The sequence below is a fragment of the Eschscholzia californica genome, unplaced genomic scaffold (genome assembly GCF_041429995.1).
Source record: "Eschscholzia californica isolate CP2 unplaced genomic scaffold, dmEscCali1.0.p SCAF_3, whole genome shotgun sequence".
In the NCBI taxonomy this organism is placed as follows: Eukaryota; Viridiplantae; Streptophyta; class Magnoliopsida; order Ranunculales; family Papaveraceae; genus Eschscholzia; species Eschscholzia californica.
Window position 1 is genome coordinate 34766536 of NW_028238420.1, and position 16743 is coordinate 34783278.

At 36.4% G+C, this 16743-nt stretch overlaps 2 protein-coding genes across 2 annotated transcripts; one reads left to right on the forward strand and one right to left on the reverse strand.

Annotated features, from left to right (window-relative positions):
* Positions 1–7299: 7299 nt before the first annotated feature.
* Positions 7300–12002, reverse strand: LOC147549784 (uncharacterized). The gene is made up of 7 exons (XM_086668731.1): positions 11874–12002; positions 10262–10344; positions 10038–10178; positions 8887–9806; positions 8641–8809; positions 7703–7818; positions 7300–7617 (listed from the first exon to the last, which is right to left on the reverse strand). Exons 2-7 carry the CDS (start codon positions 10322–10324, stop codon positions 7473–7475), a joined length of 1554 nt encoding a protein of 517 aa, XP_086524857.1. The 5' UTR covers positions 10325–10344; positions 11874–12002; the 3' UTR covers positions 7300–7472.
* A 1932-nt stretch (positions 12003–13934) lies between these two features.
* Positions 13935–16525, forward strand: LOC147549785 (uncharacterized). The gene is made up of 3 exons (XM_086668732.1): positions 13935–14389; positions 15376–15483; positions 16001–16525. Exons 1-3 carry the CDS (start codon positions 14078–14080, stop codon positions 16310–16312), a joined length of 732 nt encoding a protein of 243 aa, XP_086524858.1. The 5' UTR covers positions 13935–14077; the 3' UTR covers positions 16313–16525.
* Positions 16526–16743: the final 218 nt, after the last annotated feature.

Below are 16743 nucleotides of genomic sequence, written 5' to 3' on the forward strand. Positions count from 1 at the left end.
TGGGAGTTTATAAGTCTAAGAGTCTTGAAGTTATTGTAAGAGTTATGTCTATCATCTATGATCTATATAAATAGATGTCTTTGTAATGAGAAGATATCAAGCAAAAAACAAAAAACATTCAACAATAGCATCTATCTCAATACAATATAAGTTTAGCAATTATCTTATTGTTATTCTTCTTGTAAGAACAAAAAAAGCACCCAACAAATTTGGTATCTTGAGCCATCTACCTCATTTTGTTTATTCAAAGCCAATGGCGACAAACAATTCATGTTTCAACCTCTCATCAATTTCAGTTCTTGTTTTTGATGATGAGCACTATGACCATTGGAGCACTCAAATGAAGGCAATTTTCATCTCACAAGATTTGTGGGAGTTCATTGAAAATTGATATGATGAAGAAGCACTAGATGCAACACAACTAAAACAAAAAAAGATGCAAAAGCATTGCAATACATCCACCAAGGGGTAAGTAAAACAATCTTCCCCAAACTTATGGGTGTAGTTAAATCAAAAGAGGCCTGTGAAATTTTGAAAAATGAGTTTCAAGGGTCTGAAAAAATTATTTCAGTAAAACTTCAATCTTTTTGGAAGGATTTTGATAGTTTAACTATGACAGAGAGCGAGAATATTCAGTAGTTCTCCTCTCAAGTTACTACAATTGTTAATCAAATTCGAAGTTGTGGAGATACACTTGAGGACAAGAAAATTGTTCAAAATGTTCTTCGCAGCCTTTTTAAAAAATTTGACTATGTAGTTGCAGTTATTAAAGAATCAAAAGACCTTATGAGTTCTCTTCAAGCACATGAACAAAGAATCAATAGATCAACAAATAAACCTTTGGAGCAAGCTTTCCAATCAAGATTTAATTTCTCAAACAAGAAGTTTTCTAAATCCGAGCAAGGTATAAAAGGAGGTGGCAAAGAAAGAAAAGAAAATTGGCAATCAAAATCCGGCAATTCAAACCCTTCTTGTCGAATTTGCAAAAATCTAATCATGAAATTATAGATTGCAGGTTCAAATGCAGAAAATGCAAAAATGCAAACCATTCCTATATAAGTTGTTAGTTTAGAGATAAAGAAGAAGCAAATTTTATCAAATATGAAGAGAAACATCAACTGTTCTCTTGTATGCACACTCAAAATGAAACTAACAACATTTGGTACTTGGATAGTGGTTGTAGCAATCATATGACGGGAAATCAAGATATCTTTGTGAAGTTTGATCAAAGTCACAAGTCAAAAGTGAAGTTGGGAAATGGCAACCTTCAAAATGTAATTGGTAAGGGAGTCATTGCAGTTGATACAAAAGGATGTACACAAAAATTAATCCATGATGTTTTATATGTTCCTAACTTGACTCAAAACCTCTTAAGTGTTGGACAGTTGCTGCAAAAGGGTTATTCACTATATTTTGAAGATGGAAAATGCAGAATTTTCAGCAAACAAAATAACAAAACCTTGGCTGAAATTGACATGAACCAAAACAAGGTATTTCCCTTCTACATGTCATAAGTTAATACATTTGCCTTAAAAAGTGAAAATGATGATAAAACATTATTATGGCATTTGAGATATGGCCATTTGAATAATAGAGGATTACATTTGCTTAAACAAAAGAATATTGTTGTAAGTGTCTTGAATATGGGTAGATATCAAACCCGATTTACGACCCGCCAACCCACTTACAATTTTGGACCCGTTAGCGGAGCTGGTTACTGAGACAGTGCTGGTTAGCGAAGTAGGGCTCTGAGATAGAGCTGATCTCCAAGACAGAGCTGGAATGCGGAGCTGTGCTTATGTCGGTTATTAGTGTTAGCGTATCCATGTGTATTTCGAATTTAGAAAGAGAGTCGGTGAGTCGGTGAGGCGGTGGGATTAGGATTTTAGTGGTTATATAAACTAAAACCCTAAGAGATATATGTGTTTAATTCTCACGAATCTCTTGTGTAACTTGTTTGCTTATCATAGTGGAAATCATCGCGCCGTTGTCATCGTGGAGTAGGTCTCACCAACCAAACCACGTAAATCTCTTGTATTTTATGTGATTATTCTTTATATCCTATTTCCTATTTCCTTTCTTGGATTACTTGATTTCGATCATATTAAACCCCAATTTTCATAACAAACTGATATCAGAGCTTTGGTTTTGAAGTTTCTGTGATGGCAAAATACGAGATAGAGAAGTTCGATGGAAGTAATGATTTTAATCTTTGGAAGATTAAGATGTGAGCAGTATTAGTTCAACAGGGTTTGCTAAAAACGTTGATTGGGAAGGCTGCACTCGCTGAATCATTATCAGAAGAAGAGGAGGAAGATCTCATGGAAAGAGCTCATGGACAGATTCTGTTGTGTTTGAACAATGAGGTCTTGTAGAAAGTAGCGACGGAAACTACAGCCGATGGGCTATGGAGTAAGCTGGAGGCAAGGTATATGACGAAATCTCTAACTAATCGTTTGTATCTAAAGAAGAAATTATTTAGTTTACAGATGTTAGAAGGGGAACGTTGAAAGACCATATGGATGAAATGAACCAAGTATTCTTAGATTTGGCAAATATAGATGTCAAATTCGAAGATGAAGATAAGGCAGTACTATTGCTTGCATCCTGCCACCATCATATGAAAGCTTCGTTGATTCTTTTATGTCTGGTAAAACAACTACAACATTGGAGGATTTTAAACCAGCATTGAACTCCAAAGAGTTGAGACGAAGATCAATGGAAGAAAGCAGTAGAGGAGATGGTTTGGTTGTAAGAGGAAGGTCGCAGCATCTAGGCGATGGGAAGGGCGATCTAAGTCTAAATCGAAACCTAGGAAGTACAGGTTTGGACACTTCAAGAAGAATTGTCCTGCGCTTAGAAAGAAACCAGGGGAAGCAGCAGTCATCGAAGAAGACAACAGCGATGACACTGTCTTGGAAATCATTGGAGAATGTAATGAAGTTATGGTTCTGGCAATCAGTGCCTGCTTCGCTGAAGATAAGTGGATTTGGATACTGGTTGTACATTTCATGTATGACCTCATAGGGAATGGTTTTCCACTTACACGACCATTAATGGCGGTAAGGTGTTAATGGGAAACGACGCTCCCTGTAAGGTGGTTGGAATTGGTACGATTCAGATGAAGATGTACGATGGTGTTGTGGGGACTATAGCAGACATCAGATATGTTCCAGATTTGAAGAGAAACCTAATCTCTTTGGGAACTCTGGATGATAATGGTTGTAAGTACACTGGTAAAGGTGGTGTTCTTCGAATTTCTAAGGGGAGTCTTACAGTTATGAAGGGGTTGAAGAAGAATGGTCTATATGTGCTACAGGGTAACACTGTTACCGGATCTGTAGCGGTATCATGATCAGACAAGGAAGTTGAAACTACCAAGCTATGGCATATGAGGTTAGGGCATATGAGCGAAAGGGGGATAGCTATACTGAGCAAGCAGAGGTTACTATGTGGACAGAAGGTTGGAAAATTGGAATTCTGTGAAGATTGCGTCTTCGGGAAGCAATGTCGGGTAAAGTTCAATACAACAGTTTATAATACCAAAGGAACTTTGGACTACATCTATTCAGATCTTTGGGGTCCTCCTCGGGTTAGCTCACATGGCGGGGGGAGATACATATTAACCTTGATAGATGATTTTTCTAGGAAAGTATGGGTATACAAACTGAAACGCAAAGATGAAGCATTCATCAAGTTCATGCAGTGGAAGACCTTGATTGATAAACAGACTGGAAAATCGATCAAACGCTTAAGGACTGACAATGGCATCGAATTTCGCGGAAACGAGCTTAATAGGTTCCATGAAGACCAAGGGATTGTGAGACACCATACGGTCAGAAAGACACCACAAAAGAATAGTGTGGCAGTGTATGAACAGAACTCTATTAGAACGAGCTTGTTGTATGCTTTCAAATGTAGGGTTGTCGGAGGTAATCTGGGCTAAAGCAGTGAACACGGCAGTGTATCTATTAAATATTTCTCCATGTACATCTATTGAGTGTAAAACTCCTAATGAGGTGTGGTCTGGTTATCCTACAAAGTATGAGAACTTGAGCATTTTCGGTTTCCCGGCAGATGCACATGTTAAAGAAGGTAAGCTGGATCCGAGGGCTAAGAAATGTTTATTTCTTGGTTATGATCCCGGGGTAAAAGGTTATCGATTGCGGAATCCGGATGGAAAATCTAAAAAATTTCTTATCAGTAGAGTTGTTACTTTTGATGAGTTAGCCATGGTAACTCAGAATGTAACGCCCGTAGATGAGATAGACACTTGGAAAGAGGTTAGACCTCAGGTAGATGAGCAAGCTGAGGAAGATAAACATGAAGTAGTTCATTACAGTGTTGCGAGGAACAGGGGAAGAAGAGACATTCGGGCACCGGAAAGGTATGGAATGGCAGATATGGTTGCATTTGCACTTAATGTGGGCGAAAGCATTGATGGAGGTGAACCATGCACCTACGAAGAAGCTATGAGGAGTGATGAATCGAGGCAATGGTCTTTTGTCATGAATGAAGAGATTGAATCTCTTATTAAGAACCGGGCTTGGGAATTATCCGAGAAGCCTAAGGGTCAGAAGATTGTTGGTAGCAAATGAGTTTTCAAGAAGAAAGAAGGAATCCCATGGGTGGAGGATGCACGGTAGAAAACACGATTAGTAGCCAAGGGGTTTACACAACGAGAAGGAATTGACTTCAATGAGGTATTTTCTCATGTTGTTAAACATAGCTCTATTAGAGTATTACTTGCTATAGTTGCTTTGTATGATATGGAATTAAAGCAACTCGATGTTAAGACTACGTTCTTACATGGGGAGTTGGAGGAACAAATCTATACGCGTCAACCAGATGGGTTTGAGATTCTCGGGAAAGAAGACCAGGTCTGTTTGCTGAAGAATTCCTTGTATGAATTGAAACAATCTCCTAGGCAGTGTATAAGCGTTTTGATACCTTTATGGTCAAAAACAGTTATAATAGAAGCAAATATGATAGTTGTGTGTATCACAGGAAACTATCAGATGGTTGTTATGTGTATTTACTCCTATATGTGAATGACATGCTGATAGCTTGGAAGGATATGTCGAAAACCCACATGTTAAAGGATCAGTTAAAGGGTGAGTTTAAAATGAAAGACTTGGGTGCCTCAAGAAAGATATTGGATATGGAGATAGAAAGAGACAGATCTGCTAGAAAACTGTTCTTCTCTTAGAAAACGTACATCGAGAAGGTGTTGGAACGTTTTGGTACGACTGAGGCAAAATCTGTCAGTACTCCATTAGCAGCACACTTCAAGCTTTCGGGTGAACTGTCACCAACAACTGATGAAGAAACAGAGTACACGTCTCGGGTGCCTTGTGCAAGTGCAGTAGGTAGTATTATGTATGATATAGTGTGCACAAGGCCTGATATTTCACACGGTGTTAGTGTAGTAAGCAGATACATGGGTAGACTTAGGAGAGGTCATTGGCAGGCTGTGAAATGGATACTGCGGTATCTGGGAGGAACTGCGGAAGTTGGTCTGGTTTACGACTGAAGGGCTGACACTTCTGGTTCGGTAGTTGGGTTTGTAGATTCGGATTTTTTAGGGGATCTTGATAGGAAAAGATCGTTGACAGGCTATACGTTCACACTCTGCGGGAGTGCCATAAATTGGAGAGAAGTGCTACAGTCAGTTGTAGCCCTGTCTACAACGGAAGTTGAGTACATTGCAGCAACAGAGGCAGTGAAGGAAGCAATATGGCTGAGTGGTTTAGTTGGTGATTTGGGCCTGAAGCAGGAGGTGACAGAAGTCTACTGCGACAACCAGAGCGCGATTCATTTGACCAAAAATCAAATGTATCACGCGAGAACTAAACACATTGATGTCAGACATCACTTTATCAAGGACGTGATTGAAGAAGGGAAGACCACGATGAAGAAGGTTTCTACGGCAAATAATCCAGCGGATGTGTTGACCAAGGCAGTTACAACTTTCAAATTTAAACATTGCTTAGACTTGATTCAGATTTCCAAATGTTAGGCCCTAGCAGGACTGGAGCGACGACGGTTCAGAGGCGCTAAGCTATGATGGTGGCAGATTTAAGTCAAAAGGAGCATATTCAAGTCAAAGTGGAGATTTGTTGTAAGTGTCTTGAATATGGGTTGATATCGAACGCGATTTACGGCCCGCCAACCCGGTTACAATTTTGGACCCGTTAGCGGAGCTGATTACTGAGACAGAGATGGTAAGCGAAGCAGGGCTCTGAGGCAGAGCTTATTTTCGAGATAAAGCTGGAATGCGGAGTTGTGCTTATGTCGGTTATTAGTGTTAGCGTATCCATGTGTATTTCGAATTTAGAAAGACAGTCGGTGAGCCGGTGGGATTAGGGTTTTAGTGGATATATAAACTAAAACCCTAGGAGATATCTGTGTCTAATTCTCACGGATCTCTTGTTTAACTTGTTTGTTTATCATAGTGGAAATCATCGCGCCGTTGTCGCCGTGAAGTAAGTCTCACCAACCGAACCACGTAAATCTCTTGTGTTTTGTGTGATTGTTCTTTATTTCCTATTGTTTTTCTAGGATTACTTGATTTCGATCATATTAAACCCCAATTGTCATAACAAATATGGTGAATGATGCATATATGGGAAAATACATAGGCTTCCATTTCCTAAAACATCTTATAGAGTCAAAAACCCTCTTTTCAACAAACTAGACCCCAAATAAGTTTTCAAAATGTTCTTGAAGGACAATTTTAAAGACACTCTTTTTTAAGGTCGAAAAACCCTTTGTTTAACTAAAAATATCAGAAAACCCATAGACAATTATGTTTACTTTCTACCAAGAATACTTGCCAACTTAATTCATGAATTAGTTTTCATTATGTTTTCACTTCCTATTGTCTTCTTCTTTTTCTGATGAATTATGTTTATGTAATTGTTTTTTACAGTAGGTGAACTTTAGACCATTGTGGCAGCAGCTGTAACATAATTGCAGTCTTTGCAAGGCTCTGCAGGGTGTTTGTAAGGCTCTGCAGGGTGTTTGCAAGGCTATGCAAGGTGTTTGCAAAAGCCTTCTACGTTATAGCAAATCTTTGGAAATTTTCTCAAGATTGATCAAAATCACTTGTAATAACCATGAACAACATTCACATCATTTTCGTCTTCTTTCTACGAGGTTCGGAGGCGGAGCTCCCTTTTTTTTAAGAAATTTATATGTATCTTTATAATTTAATCGTAAATGTTGTCGAAGTTCTTTTACGGGGGTTCGGGGGCGGAGCCCCTGTTTTTTTGAAGAAAATTTCAAAAAAAATCATACAAAAAATATCTAACTTTAGATTTTGTAACTTTGTAAGACATTGCAAGTACTGTAAGGCTATGCAAAGTGTTTGCAAGGCACTGCAATCACTTTGCAAGACACTGCAAAGAGTTTGCAATCTATTCAAAACATGATATCAACAACTAACTTTGATATCAACAACTAACTTTGCTCTAAGTTTTGTCATCAGAAATGATATCAACAACTAACTTTGCTCTAAGTTTTGTCATCTCAGATGGTTTGATCTGCATTCCTTCAAAATCACCATCCTTCGTAATATTTGCAATAAACTGGCACACGTATAAAGCACAATCCACTCTGTAAAGAAAAGACAAGTCATTGAGTTGATAAATAACCAAAAGCATTACTTGCTATAATTAAAAAATGATGATTTTATACTTACGAAGTTTCTAATTGTTGTAGACAGTTTACTTGCATTCTCGTTATTCGCGAAGGAGGTTTTGGACGCGAATTGTTGCTACCATAAGCATACAAAAGGCAGGCATCTACGACTTGTATCTACAATATAAAACAAATACTTAGTTTACATGGAGTTTTCAATGCTCTGCAATCACTTTGCAAGGCTCTGCAAAGACTCTGCAAGGCTCTGCAAAGACTCTGCAAGGTTCTGCATCGACTTTGCAAGGCTCTGCATGGACTTTGCAAGGCTCTGAGTGTGCAATCTATTTAACACAAACATGAAAATAAAAAGACGACAAACACCAAGGGTTGACCACTCTCTTTGCATACGTGAAAAATTCGGCGGGTTTTCTCTTAAGATCTTCATTTACATAGTGTGGCATCATGGAGTTCAAGTGATACCATTTCCAATGATTCATTGTCAATACCAAAAGCGACCAATGATAACCATTGAGTTCATTCTTTAACTTCGGATGATTGATTGAGAATATCAGCATTTCAGAGGAATCATCAAATGTTGATAATTTTGATTAAAGTCTATCGGTTATCTTGGGAAGTTATTAAAAAATATTAATAGAAGCATGTAAGTATTCTGTCATTATTTTTAGAACTCTATAAAATTAATTCAAAAAACATTTTACAACTGAGTTGTTTCTAGTGAAACTTGTTTGCCACTTAGACGCAAAGGCTCTGCAAAGACTTTGCAAAGTGTTTACAAAGCAGTGCAAGGTGTATGCAAGGCTCTGGAATGTGTTTGCAAGGCTCTGCAAAGTGCTTGCAAGGCTCTGCAAATACTTTGCAAAGCTCTGCAAATACTTTGCAAGCTTATGCATACATAACTTTTTAGTATACACGAGAACAAATATGAATATAAATCAAGTGTACTCAAACATATTAATAAAAAAATTTAAAGATACTCACACAATCGAAGTGGTGGATGTATGAGAACTTCCTCTCCGTCCCTTCTTTCTTCAATTTCCAAGCAAAAAAATCTATTATAGATCCATTTACAAAAGAATTTGCGAGAAGTTCTTCTAGTTGTTCAACAGTTATGTTGATCCATTCCTCTTGAAAACACCACACAAGATCGCTTCAGAAATACACACAACAAGTTAAGTTATTTGAGAAAAATTATAACCTTCTGAAAATAAAGAAATTGATGATTACCTTTTTCGATAAGTATACCAATCTTTCATGATTATATTTTTTTCTTCCGTTGTTAGTATTTTGAAATTTCTGCACCTCTTTAAGTTTAACATTTTTCCAGCTTCAAGAGGTGGATCCTCAAAGTCCTTATCATCCGAGTCGTCATCAATCAAAAACATCTTTTCCTTTTCAGTCACTGTTATTTCCATTGAAGTGTCATTTGGCTTTTTCAGGTTCTTCATCTTTTCAACATAAACAAAAAGTGGGTCTCCTAGTTTCTTTCTCTTCGGGTGTGCCTTAACCCTTCTTTCAATGGACCCCTTAGCAATGTTATTCTTCATTTCAACAAGTGTTTCAACCATTTCAACTGTTTCTTCAGTAACTTTAGCATCGCTTTTTGTTTCTTCGTCATCTTCGCTGTTTACCTCATTTTCTTCCTTTTTATCATCTTTTTTTGCTATATCATCTTTGATTTCCTTAACTACATCTAAAATCTCTTTGCTTACATCGTTGATGCCACTTGATTCTTTTGTCATCTCTGCGCCGATGTTCTTGCAACTGTTTTCTTCTCTTTCTTGCTCTTTGCCCTCATCTTCTTCAATCCTTTCGGATTCAGATTCTTCTGCATCTTTGTTGATGCCCTCTTCATCCTCCTCATAATCTTTTTCTCCGTCCTCTTTCATTTCTCCCCCATGATATTTTCTGGACGTTTTTCTAGTAAACAACATTCTTTCTTTTAGTTCTCTTACTTCTTTTTTAAGCATACTAATTTCATTCTCTTGGCAGTCCAGTCTTTCCATCAAAGTTTCTATTGTTGCTTTAGAAAGAACATTCACTTGTTTCACCGGTGAGCTTTCATTCTTTTCAGTTCCTTCCAAAATGTTCCAAGAAAAGAGTAATTGTCTCTTTTCATCCGAAATTTCTAGAAACTCATCATAAACCTGCATTCATGTTATTGTAATTAATATCCACATTCATCCTAAAGTGCAACATAAAAGACATTTAAAACGAAAGAGATTTGCAAGGCCTTGCAAACACCTTGCAACAGCCTTCCAAACACTTTGCAACAGCCTTGCAAGGCCTTGCAAACACTTTGCAACAGCCTTGCAAGACCTTACATTATAAAAGATGGCCAAAGGAATAACAGTAAAAACATAACAATAAGATCTTACATCTTCGCTCCTTATATTGTTGAGATCAAATTCATTCAATGTTGATTGTAATGTAAACAGATCCCACCTAGCATACCGAGGAATCAATGTTTCATTCCCTTTTATCCTTTGAATGATGTTAACTCTTTCGCAAAAGAAGTACTACAAGAAGATGACGAATCATGAGAAAGCATTTTGTAATAAAATAGGAAACAACATAAAGCTAAATATGATTAGAAACTTACCAAAAGAGATATTGCACATCCAGCTAGATTGGAATTTTTGTCACATTTTGACAATTTGTCCATCAAATCTTTATGTATATCAGCTGCCCAATTGATTGATTTCATAGTATCAAAATAAGTGACAGCATTAAGTACATTCTGTGGTATAACTCCTGGACCACATGCATAAAAAAGTGATGCTAGCATATAGAGTATCAACATTATCTGTATCTTATGACTTTTTTGCGTGTTGTAACAAACAATCATAAATATGTGTTTTGTTTACTTCTCCAAATTGATTGATATATTTACGGACAAAGTCATAATTTTTTTGATTTCCTCTTGCTAGATTTGTACTTCCAAGATTTGGAACTCCAAATAATAATGCAAAATCATCTTCCGTAAACTATATCTTTCTGCCTCCTATGTTGAATTCCAAACGTGTGAAATCAAAAAATTTGAGCACTTTTTCCAAAGAACTAGCAATTCTATCTTTGTTGCTACTAGTAATCAAATTCTTAAAAATCACCTCAAATAACCTCCCAAATGGGGTCTCTTTGAGTAACTCCATAATGTTTAAGTTTATCGAATCCTTCAATTCGGATATGCATTTTGCATACTCCATTTAAGCTTGACCGAATTGATAATTTCCTTTCTACGACCGCTTTATCTTTTGATCGCTTTATGCATTTTCATAAACAACATAAAGGGAAGCAAATTAACAAATAAATACTATACATAAACAACTAATAATGGAAATCAAGAATATTTCAATAAATAAAGATGAAATCAGATAAATACGAGTGTCTTTAGGACAAATTCATGGTAATTATGAGCATATTCCATCCTTACGAAGTATCCAAGCTAATTAAGGTATGATGTATGATTGCCTATTGTACTCGTATTCTCACCTAGATAAATACTCCGTGATTGAAAGAAACGACATCAAATTCACTAATAAAACCCTAATTCGGAAACCAAAACAAACAAAAGAATCAAATTGAAAGAGAAATAGTATCATACCACATGCTTCATCTATATTTCAAACTATAAGAAAACTTAAAAAACACAAAAAGAAAAAGGGAAAAGAAAACAGTTATGTCTTTACAAACTAAGATCAGTAAATTGGCATTACGAATTTACACCATAACCACTAAAGGAATTCAAAGGTGGTGTCTGCTCTAAATCTAAGATTCAATTTTAGGTGTATCTCTTAATCAGATCTGGAACTAAATTTCTCTAATTTGAACATCATTATCATCAAACCTAAAGGGTCATTCAGAATTCGGATCATCAGTTCATCGAATTAGAATACCAAACTGAACAAATATAACAAGAGAGATGAAATCGAAATCCAAACGAAATTCGTCATATGAAAAAGGAAAGTTGATTAGGGATAATATAAACTTGAGGAAACGAGCAAGTGTGAACTCAAGGATCTGAAGTTGTGCGTGAAACTTTCGATATCTCTCTTCTTCCTTGATTGTAGAATTCCAAAATCAAAGTGAAATTAGGGATGATCTAGCAATGTTGTATTAGCTTTTACAAAATGACCATTTATTCAATCGTAACATAGAAACTCTAGTTTCAGTGGAAAATACTTCCAATGGAAAATTGCTGAAGAGAAAAGTACCTTGAGTGAAGATCTGAAGGGATGATTCGTAGAACTGAGATTTTCTAACTGTGAAACGTAAAGAAGTAGCAGAAAGAGGAGGCAATCGGATAACCGAGAGAGAGATATGGAATTTGTATTTCCAATTTTTTAGTTAGAGAGAGAAAGATGGGATTGGGAAAGAGGGAGCTTCTATTTTTTCTAAATAAGGTTAGGTTGGTCTTTTCACTATCATAGAAAATTACCTAATTGCAACCAGGGAGGTGAAACCTAAAAAAGTTTGATGAATCTTTTTTAACCAAAGTCATAATTTTTTAGGGAGTTTTGGCCAAATTTCCGTTTGATTTTTGTAAATCAAGGGTTGATAAATTTGTCGGTTTTTCTCTTACGATTCTCATTGTATGGCATCATGGAGTTTAAGTGATACCATTTTCAATAACAAAAGTGACGAATAATAACCACTGGGATCCTTCTTTGACTTCGGATAATTTATTAGGAATATCAACATTTCAGAAGAAGCATAAAGTTGGATAATTTTGATTTAATTCTTTCGGTTAACTTTGGAAACTATTGAGAAAGTGCAAAAGAAAATGTAAATATTTTGTCATTATTTTGTCAACTCTATAAAATTAATTCAAAAATATTTTAATGCAAGTTGTCTGTTATTAATCTATAAAGAAAAAATGAGAAAAGCTCTGCAAGTTGTCTGTTATTAATATATTTTGCAATGCAAGGCTCTGCAAGCACTTTACAAAGCTCTGCATGCACTTATGCAAGAGCAATTGAGTTGCAAGCTAATGTATACATAATTTTTAGTATACACGAGAAAAAATAAACACTAAATTTCTAATTAATATATAAAGAAAAAATGAGCATTGCCGCTTACTTCTTGTGTTTGAGTTTGAGAGGGCAAGTCATGATGATTAGTTATTCCTATAAAAAAAAAAATAGACACAACAACACTAAATCAAAAACCTCAGATGAGAACTACTCACGAAATTTAAAATAAATTAGTCAGGGAAGAAAGTATATACAGTATTTGAAAGAATATCTCACTAAGTGATGAGCAACACACAGTAACATCTCCATGCCAATCCTATTAGAAGAGAGACCATTAATTAGAAAAATTATTATTAACCGATAATAAAAGAAAGGAAGATGTTCAGGTGAAACTCAGAATTATTATGAATGAAACCTAGTTTACTTCCAAAAAATAAAAGAAAAAGAAGAAAAGCTAGTTCAAGACTACCTGATCTCTTATGTTGTTGATGATCTTCTCGAAAGTTTGGAGAAATTTTAGGTAAAACATGAGAGGTTTAGGTAGGATAAGGAAAATGTTTTAGATCTAGGTTTAGGGTTTCAATGTAGCAGCTAGTGCCGAGTTTGAGAAACAGTTCATAGGTGGGAGGGAGGCTTTATTGACGCCCCTGTCTATTGCTTGCTATAGGCGGCCTTTCCACTCCTTTTTTTGTCCAGCGCTTTCGGGAAAGCTAAAAAGTTTCCGGGGTGTGAAGACTTGGTCAAAAATTGATCAATTTTGTTTGACAATTTTATTTAGGGGGAAAGCAAAATACTTCTCCACCTCACCTCACTCTCTCTCCACCTCACCTCACTCTCTCTCCACCTCACCTCTATCTTCTCCGATTAGGTCGCCGGCCGGAAAATTTTCCGGCCGGCGACCATTAAAAAAAAAAAATTCACTCTCTCTCTCTCTAGAAACTCCGGCGAAGGGGTTTCCTTTCGCCGGAGTTCCGGTCTGTTGAAGAACAAACCAGTTCCGGTCTGTTCTTCAACAGACCGAGACTCCGGCGAAGGGAAACCCCTTCGCCGGAGTTTCTAGAGAGAGAGAGAGAGAGTGAGGTGAGGTGGAGTGCTTTTTTTTATTTCTCCTTAAAATTTATTTCCCTAGAAAATCTCTAAAATTCTACATATTCCCTTTAAAATTTCACACCCCGGGAACTATTTAACTTTCCCCAAAGCGCTGGCCTTTTTTTTTACTAATCAGAGTCAACGGGTAAGCCTGGTCAAGAAGTCTCTCTAATGTGGGTCCCGCCACTATTTTACTTTATTCGCTAACCCCGCCAAAACAGAAAGCTTCTGATCTGTCAACTCTAAAAATAAATCTAGTGAGAGAAAGTGCAAAAGAAGGTTCCTTGTCAATTTTCACATCTCTCTGTGAACAGCCAAGAATCAGAACCAAAATCAAAATTGCTCCGGTGGTAGCGATGATGATGAAGAAGACGATGAAACCCTTAGTAGTGATCTTGTTGATGATGATAATAGTCGTTGTTGTTGAATCAGGAGATTCAAACGATGTTTATCAGCCTTGTAAAGATACAACAATTAAGAGATCTGATGGTTTTACTTTCGGAATTGCATTCGCTTCTCGTAAATCCTTTTTCTTCAATACCACTCAACAACTTTCTCCATGTGATAGTCGACTTTCTCTCTCTTCAGCTACCTCAAAGCTCTCTATCTTCAGACCTAAGGTTGATGAGATCTCTCTTCTTACAATCAATACCACCAATTTCTCTCCGGTATGTAAATTAGCTCTTAGTTTTAGGGTTTTGATTTATTTTTAGGGTTTAATGGCATGTACATATACAATTGTTTGAACTTTGAATTGGGTTTCTATAATTGCCTGATCTGACTTATGAATTTAGGGTTTTGAATTGTTCTGGAATTTATTTCTTGCTTGCTAATTTTTGTGTATTTTTATTTTTCTCTTTAATCATGACATTTTCTTGCAAAAATTGGGTTTTTTACATGATGTGATCTTCTATGCGTGTGGTTTGATAGATCAATGGTAAAAATTGAAATAGAATTGGGGGTATAAACAAATTCCAGCTGTTCAAAATTATTCATTTATTATTTTGTGGTATGAAGTTCATCATGTTAGTATGGAATGATCAAGATTGAAAATTTGGTAACTTGAGATCCAAGGTTTTGTCAAAGCTTGTATACGAGTTCAGTAGGTCCTCATATGGTAATAGGGAGAAGACAAAATTGTCCAGAAGCATCGACAAAACTGGAAGCGCCTCTTGTTTATTGGTACTCTTGGCTGGAAAGGGAAAAGAAAAGGCGAAGAAGGAAGAGTTCAGGTCATTAGAATGCAATGCTTGTATCCTAGTTAGGGATTAACTATAACTGCTCAAAGTATAAATAGGGGCGAAACAAGTCGTGCGTGAAAGCATTATATGACTAAAGATTCAACACTATATTGTTTGAAATGTAAGTGTGGAACTGAGTTTTATGGGTAATTTTCAAATTGACCATTCTAGGAATGTATCGTCTGGGCTAATTTGGAGTACTTTACTGCCTTTTTATCCAGGAAACGGAGTTATTGTAGAGATACCCCTTTGAATTTGAAGAACTTTATGCTCTCCTTAATTTCTTCAGATATATTTTCTTATGATATTGTTTCCATAAATATGTTTATAGTTCCCTTTCTGAATACGGTTGTAACATAACTTACATGAAACATTATTCACCCTCTAATTGAGTAATTCTTTGGATTTTTCAGGATTCTTTTGGTGGGAACATGGTAGCATTTGCTGGTCGGAAATATGCAGCAAGATCTCTCCCTATTTTTGTTGCTAACAGTACCCATGTCGTAACTAGCTTTACTTTGGTATGGAAATAAATATCAGATCAATGTTCTCAGTTTCTCTTTTTACTCCTTTCGTATTGAACTTTTGTAACGTAGATTTGGTGTCGACTGGTATTTGCCATTGGTAAGAGATGGTGCATGCAGTGACAATAAAATGCCAATATGACAAACACACACACACACACACACACAGACATACTTATTTATATATATATACATATATTGTAGTTCGTAGTTATGATGCCTTTAGATCAAGCGTTGGTACATTATGCAAACAAAAGATATTAACCTAGAGTGGTATTTATGGTCCTGACATGATTATGCACAAATCACAAAAATGTATATACAGGATCTTACATTACATCTAGTTACGTAGCTGGAGTTTACGATAAGAGTGTCAGAGTGCTCGACACAAATATCCGAAGTATTAACAGAGCCCTCCCCCCCCCCCCCCCCCCCCCCCCCCAATAAAAACTAAATTAGAGTAGCGATATTTCACTTACGTAGATAAAAACCTACTTGATTGTACAAAATGCAGGTACTTGAATTTCAGAAAGGGACATTGCAGAACTTGTATTGGAGTAAGGATGGATGTTCTTCATGCTCAGGCAAGAGCAATTTTGTGTGCATCGACAAACAATTCTGTGCAATCAAAGCTACAAGTTGTAAAACCCAAGGGGGTACAGTAGATTGCAGCCTTGGCATCCAGCTCGCCTTCTCAGGTACCGATAAGAACTACAAAGTTCTCAATTCATGGTATGAAGTTAAAAGACTCAGGCAGTATTCTCTCTACAAACTATACTCGGGTCTGAAGAACTCTCTTACTGATCAATACAACAAATTCTTTTAATATGTCTAGAAAAAATGATTAGTATTGCTGTACTTTTACTTCCTTCGGCCTTTCAGTTTACTTCAAATTTGTTTCGGCACGACGTATGTATCTCTTATTTTTTGTATTGTTCTTTATTTTGTTTTGTGTTGTTGAGTTCTGTAAATTTATCCTACAGTTGTTGTGATTATTGAAATTATTACCCAGAACCGCTATATATTTGGATGTTTTTCTCTTGCCGTGTTCATTAACTATATTAAGCAAACTTTACATGTAGTTAATCTAGTTTCACTGAACACTTGGTTATGAAAGCTGATTTGAATTCTAACCGACCCGAGCTAGATTTCAGACGGTTTGTCCTCCATTGGTTTTATAAACAGATCTCTTGCTTATGAAATACTTTGCGATATTCTTTTTTCCTTCCTGGCTTTGCTTCTATTCCATCTCTGTTT